The sequence below is a fragment of the Sorex araneus genome, chromosome 1 (genome assembly GCF_027595985.1).
Source record: "Sorex araneus isolate mSorAra2 chromosome 1, mSorAra2.pri, whole genome shotgun sequence".
NCBI lineage: Eukaryota > Metazoa > Chordata > Mammalia > Eulipotyphla > Soricidae > Sorex > Sorex araneus.
The window spans coordinates 450883145-450903614 of record NC_073302.1 but is presented as its reverse complement, the minus strand read 5'-3'; the positions used below and the strand labels follow the sequence as shown (position 1 = coordinate 450903614).

At 65.7% G+C, this 20470-nt stretch overlaps 2 protein-coding genes across 20 annotated transcripts in view; one reads left to right on the top strand and one right to left on the bottom strand.

Moving 5' to 3' along the window:
• Nucleotides 1-5369, top strand: part of KMT2C (lysine methyltransferase 2C) — a 169473-nt gene extending 164104 nt beyond the window's left edge. For 15 of the 17 annotated variants that reach the window (XM_055144984.1, XM_055145032.1, XM_055144981.1 and 12 more), the window contains 7 exons: nt 228-364; nt 1425-1567; nt 1727-1895; nt 2603-2719; nt 2797-2870; nt 2987-3095; nt 3576-5369. In XM_055144984.1, coding sequence (XP_055000959.1) covers nt 228-364; nt 1425-1567; nt 1727-1895; nt 2603-2719; nt 2797-2870; nt 2987-3095; nt 3576-3668 — 842 coding nt within the window. In that variant the 3' untranslated portion in view covers nt 3669-5369. The remainder of the gene's footprint in view (nt 1-227; nt 365-1424; nt 1568-1726; nt 1896-2602; nt 2720-2796; nt 2871-2986; nt 3096-3575) is intronic. The other 2 variants (XM_055144997.1, XM_055145083.1) reach the window with 1 other exon arrangement.
• Nucleotides 5370-8782: 3413 nt separating this feature from the next.
• The window catches only part of GALNT11 (polypeptide N-acetylgalactosaminyltransferase 11), a 30605-nt gene continuing 18917 nt past the window's right edge, over nt 8783-20470 (bottom strand). For 2 of the 3 annotated variants that reach the window (XM_055144652.1, XM_055144658.1), the window contains exons 3-12: nt 18707-18830; nt 16900-17066; nt 16282-16407; nt 14981-15314; nt 14034-14151; nt 12975-13127; nt 10546-10761; nt 9935-10039; nt 9295-9432; nt 8783-9205 (exon numbers count right to left, since the gene is read on the bottom strand). In XM_055144652.1, coding sequence (XP_055000627.1) covers nt 9083-9205; nt 9295-9432; nt 9935-10039; nt 10546-10761; nt 12975-13127; nt 14034-14151; nt 14981-15314; nt 16282-16407; nt 16900-17066; nt 18707-18830 — 1604 coding nt within the window. In that variant the 3' untranslated portion in view covers nt 8783-9082. The remainder of the gene's footprint in view (nt 9206-9294; nt 9433-9934; nt 10040-10545; nt 10762-12974; nt 13128-14033; nt 14152-14980; nt 15315-16281; nt 16408-16899; nt 17067-18706; nt 18831-20470) is intronic. The other variant, XM_055144666.1, reaches the window with a different exon arrangement.

The window sequence follows — 20470 nt, the reverse complement described above, 5'->3', positions numbered from 1 at the left end:
TTGGGGACGGCCAGGGCCGTGCCGGGGTGTTGCTCAAGGGCCGCCAGTGCATGCACTGTCCACGCCTACCCGGGGGCTGCCCCTTCCCAGCCCGGCCCTCGTTGGCCCCTCGAGCTTAGCCAAGTCGGCGGCAGACACCGGCAGTCAGGAGGGGCAGGCGCGAGGCCCGGGCTGGGCGTGGAGCTGGACGCCGCACTCCGTGGACGCCCTGACCCGTGTGCTCGCAGGTGTCTGGGACAAGATTCTGGAGCCCGTGGCGTCCGTGCGGAAGCACTCGGAGATGCTGCAGCTGTTTCCCGCCTACCTCAAAGGGGAAGACCTCTTCGGCCTGACTGTGTCCGCGGTGGCCCGGATCGCTGAGTCGGTGAGTCCCGGCCAGCCGTGCTCGGGGGCCACTGTTCCCTGGGCGTGTGTCCAGCCCTGCCTTGGCCGCAGGGCGGAGGGTCCCAGCGTCCTGTAGGGCTGCAGGAAGCACTGGACAGGACTAGGAAACCGCCTCTGACCCCTGGGCCCCCATAGCCTGTCCCTGAGGCCCCTTCCTGCCTCCCTCGGCGCCCCCCACCCTTGGGCCCTGGTGAGTGCTCGCTGCTGGGGGCCGAGACGAGGCCAGGACGACCGGGCAGTCCCCTCGGGAGGACTCTGGGCTCTGCTGGGCTCTTGGGCCCCTCCGCTCACTGCCCAGCGCACCCCTGGCCACACAGCCTCCCGAGGGCTGGCACAGCTGCCGGGCCCTCCCGGAACCATCCGGAGATGAGTTTCTCACCCGCCATCAGCGGGTGCTCGGCTCGGTCTGCAGACCCCTTTCATATGCCCAGGGCTGCGGAGAAACTTCTCAAGGGAAGGGCGGGGCGTGGACGGCACCTGGCATGTCCTCGGTCTCCACGGTGCCCCTGGCCATGCACAGGACGCCCCCGGGCCCTGCCGGGGTCTATTGCTCAGAGAAGAGCCAGAGACTGTCCACCCACCCAGTGCGTGCAGGCATCTCGGGGACCATCTGGCCGCCCCAGTTGCCGCGTGTGGGCACCCCCGGGGCTGCCCTGCCATCTCGGGGCTCTGTGTGCCAGGGGTGAGTGGGGCGGGGTCCACACAGGACACGCCTGGCCCCCTCCCTGCCCCCGAGTGTGACGAGGGGGAGGTGCGGGTGGGGGCTTCCTGTGTCGTGCTGGGACGGGACCCAGGCCTCACACAAGCAGGGCAAGAGCTGTACCCGAGCTGTGTGGACCCTGCACACACACACACACGCACTCACAGTCACGCACACATGCACCTGCACACACACGCGTGTGCATACACTTCACACCCGCACACACACATAGACCCGGCAAAGTACGTTTTGTCACAGGGAAGATGCCCCCAGACCTTTCCGTAAAGGTTCCCCTGGCAGTGGGCCGGGGGCTGACTCCCGTCCGTCCGTCTGTCTGCAGCTGCCGGGGGTGGAGGCCTGTGAGAACTACACCTTCCGCTACGGCCGGAACCCGCTCATGGAGCTGCCGCTGGCCGTGAACCCCACGGGCTGCGCCCGCTCGGAGCCCAAGATGAGCGCCCACGTCAAGAGGTTCGTGTTAAGGTATTCTGCCTCACTTCACGTAGCCGGCGGCTCCGGCCCCCGCGCCCGCGCCCTGGCCCCGCTTCGGCCGTGCCCCCCACCCGCGCCCCGCCCCGCCCGCGGCGCCCAGAGGGGCTTCAGTTGTCGTCCTGTCTCTCCGCTGCATGCCGCTGCCCGCAGGCCGCACACGCTCAACAGCACCAGTGCCTCCAAGTCCTTCCAGAGCACCGTGACCGGGGAGCTGAGCGCGCCCTACAGCAAGCAGTTCGTGCACTCCAAGTCCTCGCAGTACCGGAAGATGAAGACCGAGTGGAAGTCGAACGTGTACCTCGCCCGCTCTCGCATCCAGGTGAGGCCCGGGCGCGGCCAGAGGTGCAGGGAGCCACCGCGGGCGTTTCCCGGAGCAGCGGGCCGGGCCCCTGGCCGGCTGGAGCCAGTCTCGGCTTCCCGTGCCCTCAGAGCCGCGTCGTCACCGTCCGCGAAGACGGTTCGGTGGCTGGGGAACCCGCCAAGGCTGCTGTGTGCCGGGCCACCGTGTCCGCCCTCCCCGGCCAGCAAAGGGCTGGGCGTTGCCCGCGGGCGTGGTGCGCAATCTGCTGGCCCTGGTGGGGACTATTCCCTGGGCCGGCCCGGAGGGGCGGAGAAGCACAGATTGCGTGTGCCCTGGGGCGCAGCTGAGGGACACAGCCCGGATGCCCACCCTCTCCTCAGAGGAGCCGCGCCCTGCCCGCCCAGTGTGGTGCAGCCGCGCCCTCAGGGCTGCTCCCGGGCGCCCGAGTAGCTGTGGACCGTGGCCACGTGCCCATAGTGCAGCTTCCTCGGAATCTCTCATTGGAACATTGTCCCCCTCGGCCCCAGGGGGCTGGGAGGATAGCCCAGTGGGCGGGGCGCTTCCTTGGCACCCGCCAGCGTGGCTAGAGCCTCGGCCCCCCACCGGGACCCCTGAGTCCCAGATCTAAGTTACTCTGAGTAACGGCCCCCTCGGGAGCTACGTAGGTGCGCGGGGGGCAGGCGGGCAGCGGCGGGCTGTGTGCACCCACACTCTCCCGCCCGCAGGGCCTGGGCCTCTATGCGGCCCGGGACATCGAGAAGCACACGATGGTCATCGAGTACATCGGGACCATCATCCGCAACGAGGTGGCCAACCGGAAGGAGAAGCTGTACGAGTCCCAGGCAAGTGCCTCGAGGCCGGGGGCCGGCACGGGGGCCTCTCCCCTCCCCGGCACCTGTGACCCCGTCTTCCCTTGCAGAACCGGGGCGTGTACATGTTCCGCATGGACAACGACCACGTGATCGACGCCACCCTCACCGGGGGGCCTGCCAGGTGAGGGGCCCTGGGTGCTCGCAGCGGGCAGAGCTCCCGTGCCTGGCGCACGTTCCTCGCCGTGCCAGGGCCGGGACCGGGCCGGGTCTCCAGCAGCGTCTGCCGTGGTGTTTCAGGTACATCAACCACTCGTGCGCGCCCAACTGCGTGGCGGAGGTGGTGACCTTCGAGAGAGGCCACAAGATCATCATCAGCTCCAACCGCAGGATCCAGAAAGGAGAGGAGGTGAGCGGGCGGGCGGGGCGGGCCGTGTCCCCGCGGCTGGGCTCCCGGGCGTCATTTTTTTAATTACTTTTGGGCTTTTGGAGGGGGCCACGCCCGGCGGTGCTCAGGGGTCGCTCCTGGCTTTGCACTCAGGGGTCACTCCTGGCAGTGCTCGGGGACCCTATGGGGTGCCGGGGATCGAACCCGGGTTGGAGCGTGCAAGGCCAACGCCCTCCCCGCTGTGCTATGGCTTCGGCCCCCGGTCATCATTTCGGAATGGCCACAGGTTGCTCGGGTCTTACCCAGGGTGGCCCAGACGCCCTGCCACAGTGCTCTGGCCTCAGCACTGCCCAGCACTGCCCATTGGCCTTTTGCGTTTCCTGCAGGCCTCGGGGTGTAACTCTTGTCCCCGAGCGTCCCCAGGCACTGAGACCGCTGGTGGGGGGCCGCCCCCGGGGCGCGAGGGGGTGGGGCGGCCCGGCTGACCCCGTCTCCCCACAGCTCTGCTACGACTACAAGTTCGACTTCGAGGACGACCAGCACAAGATCCCGTGCCACTGCGGCGCCGTGAACTGCCGCAAGTGGATGAACTGAGCCCGGCCCCGCAGTCTCGGCCCGGAGGGCTGGTTTTCTGCTGCAGAACTTTTTGGAAACGAGCTTCCGGAGCTCTGGTTCCCTCGGCCCGCGCCTTCCCGCCGACGGCCGTGGCCCCGCGTCCTGTGGCCGGGCGCGCCCAGGACGGTCCAGCACTTTTTGTTTCTTTTTCTTTCTTTGGTCTTTTGTGGGTGGGTTTCGTTTGTCTGTCTTGGGTCTCACTGAGGAGAAACTGATACTGGGGCACAGAGCCGACGGCTGCCCTGCCCGGCGGGGCCTTCCTATGAATGTAAGACTGAGATCACCAGCGGAGGGGACGTCCCAGAGCTGGCCACGGCCTCGAGACGGTTGGACTCGCGTAGACGCCACTGAAGCAGGAATGTACGGACGCCCCTCGGGGCGGGGGCTGAGGGATGGTAACTTGCACTAAACACACTTAAATACTTGATTCCATGAGTCAGTTTATTGTAGTTTTTGATTTCTGTAAAATAAGAGAAACTTTTTGTATTTATTATTGAATAAGTGAATGAAGCTATTTTTAAATAAAAGTTAGAAGAAAGCCAAGCTGCTGCTGTTACCTGCAGAACTAACAAACCCTGTTACTTTGTACAAATGTAAATATTTTGAGAAAAAGAATTACAGTATAAAGATAGTTATTGACCAAATGCTACCAGGCCCTGCAGCAGCTCGGGTGCTTATAAAATGTTCATAGGGATGTTACAATATAATTTTGTGTTCCTAAATATGCCATTATAATTATGTAATAACCAAATTTTCGACCTAGGGTGTTTGGGACTTTTTGGGACGGAAGGTTTCTTAGTACTTGGCTGTTTTATACACCTTCCTTCCGCCGGGACGAAGCGTGTGCTCTGACTACCACTTTTATAGCTGTTTTGGTAATTTAAACTAATTTTTTCATATTATATTGTTGCATCCCTACTTCTTCAGTCAGGTTTTTTGTGCTTACAATTTGTGATAACTGTGAATAACTGCTTACAAATACACCCAAATGGAGGCTGAATTTTTCTTCAGCGAGAGTAGTTTTGATTAGGACTTCGTTTCGCCACCGAGAATCATGTAAACACACAGGACGGCGCGGGGCTCAGGCCTCCCCCCCGCGCGGGCCTCGGCGGGCTGGGGCGGCCGCGCGCGGCCCAGGGTCTGGGGACGATGTGATTTTAAACGTGTTTGTATGAACTGTTTGTTTACATTTCTTTAATAAAAGAACACACTGTTTTGTGTTTGCTCGTAGAAATTTAATCCACATTTGGAACCAGTTTAGCTTTTGATTTCGTACTTACAATTCCGGTACTGACTTTCCGGGCCCAGCAGGGGGGGGTTTCAGCACGCGGTCCCAGGGGGCCGAGAGCTGAGGCGGCCCAGTCGCGGGTTCTGAACCTGTAATGTACATGGCATGATGTATTTTTATCGGACAGAATAAATCAATTGTATATATTTTTCTCTTGATAAATAGCTGTATGAGATTTGTTTCTTGAATATTTTTCTTCTCTTGTACAATATTCTACATCCTGCCAGTATTCGTCCCCCTGGGTCTCTGGTTCGTTCTGTTTTCTGTTCTGTACCATAGTATCTAATGTTGGCAAAATTGAATTTTTTGAAGTATACAGAGTGTTATGGGTTTTGGAATTTGTGGACACAGATTTAGAAGATCACCATTTACAAATAAAATATTTTACATCTATGAAAGTGCCCGAGTCTGTGCTGGCCCTGGTCAGGCCCCGGGGCCCTGCCCCCCAAGGGACCACCGTGAGGGGCTGGGCTGGGGCTGGGCCCTGGAGCACACGAGGCTCATCCTTGTCCACTCCAGACAGTGTCCGACGCTCCGTTTCCAGTGCTCCCTCTTCTGGAGTTGGTGCAGCTGTGAGCAGAGGCCAAAGCTGTTCCCGACTCACTGTCAGTGGGCTGTGGGAGGCTCGGACCCCCTTCATCTGCCAGCCCAGCCAGGCTTGGGGGCGCCTGTCTCAGGAGAGGAGACTCTGGCCCTGGGTCCAGGGGACCCTCCGGGGCTGAGGGACTGTGGGGGTGAGGCTGTGCGAGGGTCTCGCCTGTGCCTTCCCGGGCAGCTGAGGGGTCCGTCTGGCCCCGCACGTTTCCCGGGTGCTCGGTGCGGGCAGTGGCACCTGCCTCCCGTTGCCCTTGGGCCGCGCTCACGGGGTGAGGTCCCCAGGATCCCGGGGGCAGCGTGTCCACGGAGCAGAGCCCGCCCCTGCCCCACGCCCTTGGGGAGGACGCTTTCCTGGAACACAGCTGACCCGAGTTCAATCCGCACCTCCCCGAGGCCCCCGAGCACAGCTGTGTGAGTCCAAGAGCAGAAACGGAAGCCGGCTTTCCTCCGGACACTGCGGTGGCTCCGGCAGCGGCCGCCCGTGACCGGCTTGGGAACTTCCCTTCCGTGTCCGCTTGGCTGAGGTTTTGTCGTGAACGGCCTGGACGACCGGGGCATCCCTGCCGGTAAGAGCCGGTGAGGAACAGGCCTCTCTGTCCGCAGGACTTCAGGGCCTGCCGAGTCCGACACGGGGCAGCGGCTCCCAGAGGGGGCGGTGGGCAGGGTGCGACCCCTGGGTCCCCGATGCGTCCTGAAGCATCTGCGCTGACGGTTGCCGGACAAGGTGTTGTCTTTCGGTGGGTTTTTTTGTTTTTTTTTTTTTAATTTCTTGGGCCACCCCTGGAGACTTCCTGGTTTAATGCTCAGGAGTTGCCAGAGGCAGGTGCTCGGGGCTGGGGAGGGGGGGACTGGTTCTAGGATTTGAATCCACTGCCACTGAGCCATCCCCCCCCCACGGGGATACAGCTGAAAACTTCAAGTTGCAGCTTTAAAACTACAAACCCACGGAGGGCTGGAGCGATAGCACAGTGGGTAGGGCGTTTGCCTTGCATCCAGCCGACCCGGGTTCGATTCCCAGCATCCCATAGGGTCCCCTGAGCACCGCCAGGAGTAATTCCCGAGTGCAGAGCCAGGAGTAACCCCTGTGTGACCCCAAAAGAAAAATAAAAACCTACAAATCAAGTTGCTGGGTGGTGAGCCGTGCGCTGCCGAAGGCTGGTTCCAAGGCGGGGCCATCGCTGGGATCTCGGGGTCCTGTTTCAGGCTGCTGCGCTCGGGGCATGAAGATGCTGCTTCAAGCCTTTCTCGGAGCAGCTGTAAATCTCCCACTCTGAGCTTGGGGTCGCCCACAGGCCCCTCCAAGCGCAAGGCCCTGGGCAGTGACCCCCACAGCTCAGGCTGCTGTCCGGGGCTGCTCCGTGTGTGGTCAGTGTGGCCGTCCTGCTCCCCGCCCCCCGGGGCGCTGGCCTTTCCCAGAATGCAGTGGGAGCCAGCTGGCTGCTTCCTCCGCCGCATGCAGTTCTCCCCGTCTGTGACTTTTCTTGTTTCTGCCGTGCTCAGCCGCAGAGCTGGGGCCTGTGTGTGCGTGTGCAAGGCCTGCGGCCAGCGCCGAGCCTTGTCCCTGGGCCGCGCCCGCTGCCCCTCCCTCCCTCCCCGCTGGTGCACACCCTTGGCGTGCCCGGACCGAGCCTGCGAGGGGCTCAGTTCTCGCCAGGGGTGTTGGGTGCCCGCAGGGTGCCAGGCCAGCCGCCCCAATGCTAAGCGTTTGCGAGGCAGGTGCTTTGGGCGCAGAGCCCTCTCCTCGGCGTTTCCTGGCTCAGGTGTTGGCGCCAGCACCGGAGATCGGCTCACGCCTGAATGTGGCGGAACACGAGTGGCGGCGCCTGCTCGCGGCTCGCTGGGCTGCCCGCCGCCTCGTCCCCTCCGGAGGGCGGCAGGGCCGGCCCCAGGGCTGGGAAAAGCCTCTGTAAAGCCAGGGCTGGGCTGTGCGTGCGGAGGGTGCGACTCGCTCCTTGGCCTGATGGACGGCGGGTCGCTGGGCAGCTGCCCCCGGGGCCACAGGCTGAGCCGTTCACCCGCCCTTGGCTTTGGGCGCATTAAGTTCCTACTTTCACGTTTCATCTCGGTGCCTGCATCGCGAGTTTGTTCCGTCACGGTGGAGGAAGGCGTCTGCTCTGGGCCTGACTGCTCCCTCGGGCGCTGCGGCAGCCCGTGTTCCAGGGCCCCGGGTTCGAGCCCGCTGCACTCACCAAGCTTTGAAATGTTCGTCTTCAGTCCGTTTCTGGGTTTCTTCTCTGAATCCCAGGGCCCGGACACCTGGAGGCGTAGCAGGCTCCCACTGTGTGATCACTGGGGGGCGGGTGCGTGCATTGGGGCCCCGCAGGAGCCGTGCCCCCCACTGTCACTCCCCGACCCCGGGGCCTTAGGCCTTTTTGTTCTTTCCTCCCACACCTGGAACGTCTTGAGTTTCTAGGCCCTTGAGACACTTCGTCGCCCGGAACGTGATTTATCTGGTGAGTTTCCGTGTTCCCAGGCCTGGCCTGTGTTGCTGCAGCCCCGCGCCCTCGGCGTGCGGGACTGTGGGGCTGTCCCCACGGCCGAGCGACAGGCGGCGGCCCCGGCAGTGGCGTGGCTGGACGTTGTTTCTGGGAATGTGATGTGTGGGCTCTGACTCGTGACCGGGCCGCCCCAGTGTGAGCCCCACGCGTGTTCCTCGTGATCCCGCAGGCCCCGCAGGGGCCCCACACGTGCATTTCCTGTCCCTCCCCTTCCCGTGTCCCAGGAGCCCCCTAAGCAAACTGATTTGCTTTTGTTGACTTTACCATCCGGCCCTGGGGCTAGTCAGGACGGAACATTCTCTAACACGCATCCGGCACGGGGGTGCTTAGCCGGCTTTGGGGTGGCATGAACTGAAATTCGGGCATGACCTCTGGCTTACGGTCCACTGAGGTCTAATGCTGGGGGTGGGAAACGGCCCTTTCTGTTCGGGCTTCAGTCCAGCCGCTCCCACCAGCACAGGTGGGTGCCAGCACCTCGGGGCAGGGTGAGTTCAGCTGCTCTGTCTGAGGCGACTGGGTAAGGTGCCCGTGCCCGCCGTCGGCTGCAGTCCTACCCCTGCCCCACGGGGCGTGCAAAGGGTGAGGCCAAAGCAGCCGAGCAGGTGAGCGGGTGGGGGCCGCCAGCCGGGCCCCTCCCCCAGCCGGCAGCTGCCCGCACGCGCACTCCCAGGCTGGGGGGCCGGGCCGAGACAAAGGAGAAACCAAGGGCCTCGGTAAGTAATCAAAAGGATCTTTTATTTGTAATGTAGATAGTACCGTAGTTCATCAAAATAATTTATAATAGTTAACTGACTCTTAAATATCATATAAATGATGCTGCTTCTGAGGTTAAAAGTACTAGGGATTCCATTTAATTTAAAACGGTCTGTTCGGCACCGCGGGGCAGAGCTGGCGCCTTCCTGGGACGGCTGAGACCGAACAGGCTCCAGGAGTGAGGTGGTTCCCAGGCCGCCGGCGTCTGGCGGGTGGACAAGCCCACGGCGTCCCCCGCCAGGGCGGCCGCCGCACACTCAGCCTTCCAGGTGCCACTGCTGCGGGGGGCTGCCGTCGCAGATGGCCATGGCGACAGAGACCCTGTGGCCCAGCCCCTTCAGGCACTGCCCGAAGGACACCTGGTACAGCCGCCGGTTCTTCTGCAGAGAGAGGGAGGCGGGGGGAAGGGCGGTCACTCACTCCCGAGGTCTGCGGGGGTCCAGTTCCCCCACCCCGGCCCACGCCTCACCCCGAAAGTCCACTGCTGAGAGCCGCCCGCCCCGTGGCACTTCATGAGCCGCGGCGGGTCGGACGAGCGGGTCTCGGGCACGTCCAGGCAGAGAAGGTCGTTCAGCAGCAGCTCGTGCTCCTCGTTGTACGCCCAGACCTGGAGGCGAGGCGCGGGGACGGCCGGTGACGCCGAGGGCCGCGCGGGCCCCGTCCCGCCCACGCGGGAAGAACTGGCCCCGGACACGCACGTGGCCCGAGCTGCGGCCTCCCGGTGTCTGGGGCACTGGGGGCCGCACGGGGACTTCCTGGGGCAGCGGCCACGGTGTCACCGCGGGGCCCCCAGGACGGTGCCCCAGGCGCCTGCTCCCGCCCCTGCCCACAGGCCCGGCCACGTCCCCTACGGCAGTTTCTGGAACCAGCGGCTGAGACCTCGGCCCAGAGGCCGGCGACAGCCCTGACGCCTCCCAGGGACGCCCCCCGTGTCTCCCTGGCTGGGGCTGCGGGGGTCCTGGCTCCCCGAGACCCCACAGACGCCGTGGCGCCCACGGTTCCATCGGACAGAAACAATCTCGAAGGGGACTTTCTGCTCGTCCTCACGGCCCTGCAGGCGGGCGGCCACGGGCAGGCCCACGGTGCCTGAACGGGAGGCGGGCGCCCACCTGGCTGGGGTCGGCGTAGTCGCAGGCCTTGAGCACCACGAGGCCCCCCTTCTGGCTTGGGTGGCCCTGAGCCACCAGACACAGGCTGGTCTGCAGGTGACGCAGCTGCAGAAGGAGAGGCAGAGGCGCCGCCCAGAGCCGACTCAAAGGGGCCGGCAGGGCGCCTGGCGGTCTCCCACCCCAGCGCCCCTCCCGGGGGTCTCCCACCCCAGCGCCCCTCCCAGGGGTCTCCCACCCCAGCGCCCCTCCCGGGGGTCTCCCACCCCAGCGCCCCTCCCAGGGGTCTCCCACCCCAGCGCCCCTCCCGGGGGTCTCCCCACCCCGGGTCCCCTCCCCAGGGGCCTCCCCACCCCAGGGCCCTTCCCGGGGGTCTCCTGCTGGAAGCGGCATGCCAACACCCCTTCTTACAAAGGCCGTGGCTCCCTAGGCCCCCAGTACGGACGTTCCCCCCCAGTGCGGCTATGCAGACCCCAGGGCCAGCGCGGGCACAGGACGGGCGCTGCTGTGGGAGCTGCTCCTGCCCAGGCCAGGAAGGCGGCCCACGCCTACAGGGTGCCCCCTCCCCCACCCTCAGGCCTCGCGGAGCTGGTGAAGGCCTCGGCCCGGCTTACCCGTCCCCGCTGCAGCACCCTGGGGCGCTTGGCCCCCCTGTTGAGGAGGAGGGGCTGCGGCTTGGCGCGGGGCCCTGCCACCTGCATCTCGGGGTAGATGTTGTCCAGGTACCACTTGAACGACTTGCAGCCTAACTTCTTCCGCAACTCCACGCGCTCGCTGATGTTCCCGTAGCTCTTGGTTCGCAGGTAAGGCCGTAAGGAGAAATACTGCTCCTGAGTTTACAGGGACAAAGGACATTCCTCGGCTAAAGAATACGACGTGATCACACCTGAGTTTTAAAGGGCCACTGAAAGGTGTGGTGAGCAAAAACTATTTTCCAGGACTTTATTGGTGCTGCCAGGAAACGCCCAGGTCTCCGGCCAGGCCACGGGGTCAGCACGGCCTCGAGCAGACGCCACTCCGGACAGCGAGCACTCAAACTCGAGTCTCAGGACGGGTGAGACCCGGGCTCGGTGGGGCGCCCAAGGCGAGGGGCCAGTCCCGCAGGGCAGGGCGGGGGAGCGGGGTGGGCGGAGCTGAACCCGGGTGAGCTGTGTGCGAGGCAAACGCCAGCCTGCTGTGCCATCCTCCGGCCCACACCAGAGACTTTAAAGATCCACTTCACAAATCTGCGTGTCGCGCTTGTGGGCCTGGCGGTCATCTCCAGCTGTGCTGTCGGGACACGCACAGGCCACGGGCACCTCTGGGCCGCCGGGGCACAGACCGGCCGTCGGGACACACACGGGCCGGGGCTTAGGAAACGCTTATGGTGCAGATATCAACGCAGATCGTGTGTGAACACGCTGAGATGAAAGATCAGAACAACAATGGCCTGAAACTATTTCCAGCCCCTGCTGAAGGAGACCAGCGACGGCCCGATCTCTGCCGCCTGAGCAGACAGCCAGGGGCTCCCTCCACCCCAGGGCCAGGGCAGGAACGGTGCTGCTGGGATGCTGCTGGAAAGCCCAACTCCACAGAGTAACTAGGAATGGAAGCACAGGGCGTGGAGCACTTCCTGGCGAGCAGCGGGGCCCCAGGACCCGGCCGTCGGAGCAGGCTAAATGCGGCTGGTGAAAACCCGCGGTGACGTGACTCTTCACTGACCCACGGAACCCGCGGGCCACTCTGTGGCCAGAATGTTCCTGCAGTGACTGGGCCGCCTGGAGCCGCGGTTCTCCCGGCTGCTGACGGGCCTCCCTCAGGACAGCTGACCCGCCCTCGGTCTCCCCGACAGCTCCGGGCCGCGGGAGGCTCAAGCCTCCCAGAAACCTGATGCCCACCCGGAAGCCTGGATGTGATGGTCTGTGACCAACGCTACTGCCTGTCTATTTCTCTCGTCTGGGGGCCACACCTGGAGCTGCTCAGGGAGCCACCCGGGCTACCGGGGGCCGAATCCAAATCCAGGCCGGCCACATGGAGGCCAGCGCGCTCCTTGCCCCGGTGGCTCCGGTCCCCGTGACTTGTTTTTGTCCGGGGAGAGGTTGCTGGCGCCCGCTGAGGCGTGTCTGCCAGATCCCGCGGTTACATAAGGAGCCTGCGGCAGGGCCGGGCGGCCGCGGCCCCGGGGCGAGACCTGCTGGGGCGTCAATCGCGGTGAGGGGCTGGTCCTGGTGGGGAGCAGGGGGCGGGAGGCGGGCGGGCAGTGCCCGGCGGGCCGGGCCAGGCAGCCGGAGCAGCGCCATGGCTGAGAAGCTGCTGCCCCGGTCCCTCCGCCGCTTGAGGACGCGGGGGGCTGGCCACGTGCCCACGCGGGAGGGGAGCGTGGAGCAGCTCTCGAGGGGAGCCGCGGGCAGCGGGCTGGCGGCAGCGGCTGACGTGTGGGGGGTGGGGGTGCCGCCCAAGCCCGGCACTGATGCTGGAGCCTGCACACGGCACCCCCAGCCCGGGTGGGGACGGTGCTGCCCAGACCGGCCGGAGGGGCCACAGTGACACCCGGGTGTCCCCGAACCGCTCGCGGCAGCCACGGCCCCTTTGACAGAGGGTCAGCGGGAGGGACAGGGGGCGGGACAGAGGGCGGGACGGGGGGTGGGACAGCAGGTGCGACAGGGGGCAGGACAGGGGGCGGGACAGCGGGCGGGTCAGTGGGAGGGACAGGGCGGGACAGGGGGCGGGACAGCAGGCGGGGAGAGGGGGGGGACAGGGCGGGACAGGGGGCGGGACAGCAGGCGGGTCAGTGGGAGGGACAGGGCGGGACAGGGGGCGGGACAGGGGGCGGGACAGCAGGCGGGGAGAGGGGGGGGAGTACAGCGGGCCAGGAGGACAAGGAGCAGACAAACTCCTCCAAGGACAAGCCGGGAACTGCGTGTCCGGGACACCGGGGGCGGGGGCGGCGGCCGAGCGGGCAGGAAGGAGTGTCCAGAGCGGGGAAGGGGGCAGGAGCCCCCCGCAGGACTCCCAGGCGTGGAAGGCCGGGGCGGCAGGGGGCTGGGTTCGAGCCGCGCCTCACCTTATACTCGTCCAGCCAGACGTGGGCCAGCCGCAGCGAGTTGTGGGCCATGGTGTCCTGGCCCTCGGGGGAGCCGTAGGGCCGCCGCTTCCGGAAGATGTGGCCCACGCGGGAGCAGGGCAGGATGAAGAGCCGCCCGCCGCACATCCAGATCTGGGGGCGAGGGGGCACTCAGCGCGGAGCCGCGGGCTCCCCTGGAGGTGCTTGGGCCAGGCCAGAGCCTCTCCAGGCCTCCAGTCCCGCTAGGACGAGGAACGGACTCGGGACAAAGTCAGGCTGCGGCTGCTGCGCGCCACGGGGCCGCGGGGCCAGTGCTGACAGACGCCGGGACTCCACCAGCCCCAGGCAGGAGCCGCGTGAGACGCAGAACAGGCGCCCCTGGCCCCGCTCAGCCGCAGGGCACGGGCCGTGCACGCGGGCGGTCCTGCTGTGACTGCCAGACGGCGCGTCACAGCGCCAGAGCTACACGTGCAAACAGGCCTCTGGAGACACGACGCCTCCCGAGACCCCCAAGTTCTCCAGTTTTGCCCATGACCAAGTTACTCCACAGGTACCGTTAACTGCTGTGGGCCTGAGAAATAAGGACGAACAGTCACCAGAGCATTCTCAGCCGTCAGCGAGCAGCAGCCCTGCAGAAGCACCGGGCTGGCTGGGGGACGGAGGTGGGGGGAGACCTGCGCTGCACGCGGATGAGCACTGCACTGGGAGTCAGGCCTGAGTGCACGGCCGGGGAGCAGCGCCTTGCCTATGCGGGTCTGGGTTCGATCCCCAGCACCACACACGGGCCACATACAGAAACTGTGCCTGAGCTGTGGAGACAGAAGGGTGACCCCGTCCTCAGCACCCCGAGCACTGTAGTGGGAGTCTCTAGACCCAAACAAGCAGAAGCCCCAGAGGGGCCTCGGCTCCGCCATCCCTCCACCCCGAGCCGCCTGTGTCCTGCACAGTGGCTCCCTGAACCACCGCCCGCGAGGCCCGCGGACCCCCGCCCGGCCTCCCAGCCCCCCTCGGCACGGCAGAGGCGCCAAGGCTCCCTGCGGGGCCGGGGCAGAGCGTTACCCGGAAGGAGATCTCCAGGTTCTCTCCGCCCCAGATGTCCATGCCGCCGTCGTACTGCCCCAGCTCGTTGAAGTAGCGCCGGTTCATGGCGAACAGCCCCCCCGCCATGGTGGGCGACCTGCAGAGAGACGCGTTCCGCCCAGCTCTGGGCTCGGCCTCACCCCTCCTTCCCGCACGCAGGGACGCGCCTGACGAGAGCAAGACTCCGCGGCGGAGTCTGACACAGACACACGGGGTCGCCCGTGACAACACAGGCAGCGGGTGGGTGAAGGTCACTCGGTTTGGGGCCACGCCTGGCGCCCGCCGGGTCTGACCCTGGGCCCAGCCGGGCGCCCGTGCGGGTGGCCTTTGGCGGGAAATCCTTTCTATGATAAAGAAGATTTTTTTAAAGATTCGGGGAATGAGGCCGGAGCGATAGCACAGCGGGTAGGGCGTTTGCCTTGCACGCGCTGACCCGGGTTCGAAACCCAGCATCCCATATGGTCCCCTGAGTACCGCCAGGGGTAATTCCTGAGTGCAGAGCCAGGAGTGACCCCTGTGCATCGCCGGGTGTGACCCAAAAAGGAAAAAAAAAAGACTCAAGGACTGGCTTGCCCGGCATGAGGCTGACCCCATTCAATTCCTGACGCCGATATGGTGCCCTAAGCCCTGCCAGGAGCAATCCCCGAGAGCAGAGCCGGGAGAAGCCCTGAGCACTGCAGGCGTGACCCCGAAACAGGTCCCCACGGAGGCAGAGACACGCCTCTGGGAACTCTGGGGAACTCGAGAGGAAACGCAAGTGCTGTGTGACGGGGACGGACGCGGCTGAAAGTGACTCGAGGACTGTGGCTACTGGCTGCACGGCAGTGGGGAGGGCACCCCGGGCCGCTCCGGGTCCCGAGCACCGGGCTCACCCCGAGGCGGCTGCTGCCCGCAGGCCGGTGCCTGTCCCCCCCGCCCCGCCTTACCTGATGGGGGCGGTGCTGCCCCCCGGGCCGCCCAGCTCCGAGGGGGGCACCAGGTCCCACTTGAAGTGCAGCCCCCAGTTGAAGCCGCCGCGCACCACGGGGGACGCGCTGTAGGTCAGGGTGTCAGCGCTGATGATGTCGATGACGGGGCACACCACGGCGTGCGCGTCCTCGCGGATGGCGGCCAGCAGCGGCTGCAGCCACGCGGCGTTCACCTCGCAGTGGCTGTCCAGGAACACCAGCACCTCCCCTGCGGGACGGCGGTCAGCGGGAGGAGTGACCAGGCCCGCCCCGCCTGCAGGCACCGGGAGGGCGGCGGGAGGCGGAGGAAGTCCTAAAGACACCCGGGGCTAAGGAGACGCCCCAGCTCCGTCTCTGCTCCCACAGGCCTGCCCCAGCCCCCAGGTCAGAACCCGGCCTGGCCAAGCCGCCCCAGGGCCCCTGGTCTCGCGAGCACTGTAAGACCCTCCCCACTGACACCTCCCCAGATGGGCTCGGGCAGGGTCCCGAGACACCGCAACCAACTGCGCACAGACTGCATGCCCAAAAATCATCTGTTCGAAAAGCAGGGTGCAGCGTTTCGTGAGGCCGCTTTGTTTTGTTTCGGGGACCCACGTGGGGGTGCTCAGGCGCCCGCCCACGGGAAGCTGCTCTTCAAAGGCCTTCACCGGTTTCTGGGCACGAGATTCTGCGGGGAATGCGGGTGCCCCGGCAGGGCCCGTCACCTCTGCCCCCACGCCCGCAGGGCCCCGCGGGCAGCCCTGCTGCTGGGACCCCTAGGTCACACGGTGAGCACCCCCAAACGACCAACTAGTGAGCGGAGGGAAATAAGGCAGATTCGAGGGCCAGCGCGGCGGGCCGAGGGGAGGGAGACCGCCCCGTACGAGGCCGACCCGGGTCTGACCCCCAGCGCCCCAGGAGTGATCCCTGAACACAGAGTCAGGAGCAAACTCTGAGCACTGCTGGGTGTGGCCCCAGAACCAATTAAAAAAATATGTTGTTTAAAGGCCTATCGGTACCAGCAGAGACAGCCTCCTTGATGACATCAGGGTTGGCGGGAACTTAGACATCGTCAGGGGCCGGGACAGGCCTCAGAGGGGAAAGCGTCCTGGGTTCGAGCCAGATGGCATGGAGGGAGGAAGGGACTAAGGGTGGGGGACGGAAGAGGGCGATGACCACATGCTTGTGTGCGTGCACACACACACACACACACACACAAACACACACATACATATGCACACACAAACACACACATGCACACACAAACACACACACATGCACACGCGTGTGCGCACCCTCACCTGTGGCGTGGGCTGCTCCGATCATGCGCCCTCGGATCAGCCCCTCGCGCTGCGCGTTGCGGATGACCCGGACCTTCCCCGGGAGGTACTTCCGGACGTACTCGGCGAGCTCACCCTTCAGGTCGTCTGGAAGGAAGGGCCGGGTCACCGCGGCCAGGCACCCCCCCCTGCTCTGAGGAGAGGAGCACTCGGTCTCCTGCGGGGCGGCCACGAGCAGCGGGAGCTGAGCCCCGCCGGGAGCCACCTCAGCTCGCGTCGCCCCGCCGGGGCTCGGGTGCTCGCCAGGGCCCGAGAGTCAGGGCGGCGGGAGAGCAGCTGCACGGGGCCCGCCAGGCCGTGTCTGCCCCTCCTGGGCCCAGCCGCCCGCCCGCTGACTCGAGGGGCCTTTCCAGGAGAGAGTGAGGGTGGCCACGCCAGGCGTGAGCCCTGGGACGGGCTCTGAGCTCAGGAGACGCGAGTGCCCCGAAGGCGGGACCCACCGTCGCCCGCCCGGCACAGTGCTCTCCGCGCCTGACGGGCGCCAGGGGCCTGCTGCTTAGCCGGGCAGCTGACACCCGGCGTCTGTCCGAGTCTGAGCCGAGGAGGGGCCGCCGGCCAGAGAACACGGTCGCTCCTCACCGAGGTCACTGTCATCATCCACCAGGATGACCTCGTGCAGCAGCTGCGGCGGCGTGCGGTCCAGGACACTGTGCACCGTCCGGAGCAGCGCGGACAGTGCTTCGTTGTAGAAACAAATGACCACGCTGGCCACGGGCAGGTCCGCGGGGTAGGACTTGTCCCTGCACCTGTCGGCAGGACACCAGCGTGAGACGCCCGAGCCGCGGGGCTGCCTGGCAGACGCCGGGTCTGACGGGGCTGCCTGACTGACAGACGCCGGGTCTGACGGGGCTGCTTGACTGGGACGCCGGGTCTGACGGGGCTGCCTGACTGACAGACGCTGGGTCTGACGGGGCTGCCTGACTGGGACGCCGGGTCTGACGGGGCTGCCTGACTGACAGACGCTGGGTCTGACGGGGCTGCCTGACTGACAGACGCCAGGTCTGACGGGGCTGCCTGACTGACAGACGCTGGGTCTGACGGGGCTGCCTGACTGACAGACGCCGGGTCTGACGGGGCTGCCTGACTGGGACGCCGGGTCTGACGGGGCTGCCTGACTGACAGACGCTGGGTCTGACGGGGCTGCCTGACTGACAGACGCCAGGTCTGACGGGGCTGCCTGACTGACAGACGCCGGGTCTGACGGGGCTGCCTGACTGGGACGCCGGGTCTGACGGGGCTGCCTGACTGACAGACGCTGGGTCTGACGGGGCTGCCTGACTGACAGACGCCGGGTCTGACGGGGCTGCCTGACTGGGACGCCGGGTCTGACGGGGCTGCCTGACTGACAGACGCTGGGTCTGACGGGGCTGCCTGACTGACAGACGCCAGGTCTGACGGGGCTGCCTGACTGACAGACGCCGGGTCTGACGGGGCTGCCTGACTGGGACGCCGGGTCTGACGGGGCTGCCTGACTGGGACGCCGGGTCTGACGGGGCTGCCTGACTGACAGACGCTGGGTCTGACGGGGCTGCCTGACTGGGACGCCGGGTCTGACGGGGCTCCCCGACTGAGGCTATTCCCCAACAAACAGCAGCTGTGGACACGACAGTCCAAGGCAACCCAGTGGCAACCCAAGCAGTGCTCGGAGACCTTGTGGCACCGGAATCAAACAGTGCTCAGGTCGGCCACGTGCCGGGCACCCCAAGCGCTCAGGGCAACAGGCTCCCTTCTGCGGAAGCCCCGCCTGACTCCCCTCCTGACGCCCGCCCGCAGCCCTGCGGGGAGTAGCCCACAGAGCGAACGTCTCCCTGTCCCACCCCCCCGGCCCGTGACCCTCTCCCCGTCCCCCTGTCCCACCCCCCCGGCCCGTGACCCTCTCCCCGTCCCCCTGTCCCACCCCCCCGGCCCGTGACCCTCTCCCCGTCCCCCTGTCCCACCCCCCCGGCCCGTGACCCTCTCCCCGTCCCCCTGTCCCACCCCCCCGGCCCGTGACCCTCTCCCCGTCCCCCTGTCCCACCCCCCCGGCCCGTGACCCTCTCCCCGTCCCCCTGTCCCACCCCCCCGGCCCGTGACCCTCTCCCCGTCTCCCTGTCCCACCCCCCTGGCTCGTGACCCTCTCCCCGTCTCCCTGTCCCACCCCCAGAGCCTCAAACAGCGCCAAGCAAATAAACGCTCGGGCAGGCCTGTCTGTGGCCGACTGACCAAAGGAGTCTTAAGGCGAAAGATACAAACCAGTCAGCAAAGAGGGACGAAGAAGATGCTGTCTGGGGAGTCAGCTGCACTGAGAACCACCCCGCTCAAGGAGGCCACGGCCCGAGCGGCCGGCGCCTCCCTGCCGCCCCCCCCCGAGTGATCCCCTCCACCGTGGGCCCCGCGGGAGGCGTACGCGGCGTCCCTGGTGTCCGGCACGGGCCTGTGGTAGCCCAGGCGGTTGCTGATGAGCAGGTTGAAGGCGTGTTTCTGGTAGCCCAGGTCTCTCAGCTCCTGGTCGCGCTCCGTGAAGATCATGCCTGCAGGGAGAGGTCACGGCCACCCCTGGGCCCGGCACCGCCCCAGCGCCCGCAAACACTCCCCGCTCCCGACGGGCAGCTCCGGTCCTCAGCTCCGGGCTCTTCCCTCTAATCCCTTGGAGCCAGGTGGGCCTCAGGGGCCACAGCCTCGGGCACCGGCAGCAAGCCCGGTCAGACGCACCCAGGAAGCACCCTGTAACCCAGCACCCAAGTGAAATCTGGCTCACTCAGACTCAAAATGCAGTGCTCCTTCCCCACAGATGACTCCTGCCAGGTCACTAGCCAGCGTCTTCCTCCTCCCCAGAAGCAAACTCTAGCCCAGTCACCAAGGAAGATGAGTTTCCAGAAAAGCACCACAGAACCCACGTGGTCTCACGGCTCCAACTCCCAGCAAACAAGCCTCCCCCCAAAGATTCCCCAAAGCAACCCAGCCCGGGGCCAGAGCACTCGCATATCTGAGGATTTGGGCTCAGTCTCTGGCACCTCAGAAAAATAGAAACATCAGAAGTAAGATAAAGATTCCCGGAGCCTAGAACAGTGCCCTGAACAAACTTGTCTCTCAACAAACGTGCCTGAGTCAGCAAATCATCAGAGAGGCCCTGTCACCCGAGTGATGTCCGTGAACGTCCCCTGCCGAGGGGCTGGACACAGCCCTCAGCTCCCAGCAGGGCAGGGTCCCGCAAACACCCGAGGGGAGCAGCCTCGGGCACCGTCCCCAAACATGGAGGCGCGTGTCCACAGGCACGCGGGGTGGGGCACTGGGCGTAAAGGGCCAGCAGCTGGGCCGGGGGGGCCGGGGGGGCCGGGGGGGCCAGGAGGGCCCTGTGTAAGTGAACTAAGACTTTGCGAGATCCCGGTGTACGAGTGGAACCCAGACACCAGAACAAAAGGCTCGGCCAGGCCAGGGGAGGCCCCGGCCTCGTGCCTGCTGGCAGCACCCAGCACCCGGCAGGGCGGACACCCACACTCCCTCACGGGGACCCGCCCAGCGAGACCTCCTCGGTCCCGATGCGTTCAACAGTAACAAATCCTGTTAACACAAAACCTCAACTGGCTAAATATTTTTTTCGTGTGGTGGGAAGTTTTTATACCTACTCCCCCTCAACGTTAATCATTCTGTAAAATGGGGGAGCAAAGAACATTTCAACTTATTTTTCCCACCCTGCTCGAGCAGAGTCACAGCCAAAGTCCAGCTCCCCAGCGCGCCGGGGGGGAGCGGCCTCCTGGGCTGGTCACTAAGGGCCCACCAAGCGGGGGCTGGAGCCTGGCCTGTTACTGATGACGGGCAACACGTGCCTTTCCGCGGGCAGCTGGCGGCGTGGGGGGCTCCGGCCGCCCCCACCCAGACCGTCTGGGCTAGCCTGAGACTCAGTGAGCTTAGAGCCAGCTTCTCCTTCCCAGCCAGGGGGAAGATGTCCAGACAGGGAGGGCGCCCGCGCGCCCGGGCCCGAGCGTCTGTCCAGCTGCTCAGGCCACCATCTCCCTCGCTGGTGCGGGTAATTCTCGGCGCGCAAGCGCACGTCCGCTGACTAACTGTTAGGCTCTCTGTTCCTTCTGCTCCTTCCGATGCAGCTGTACGTGCCGCTCCCCGTGGCTCTGAAGCAGCCTGTCCTCTAACGCCACTGCAGGACGCTCGCCTG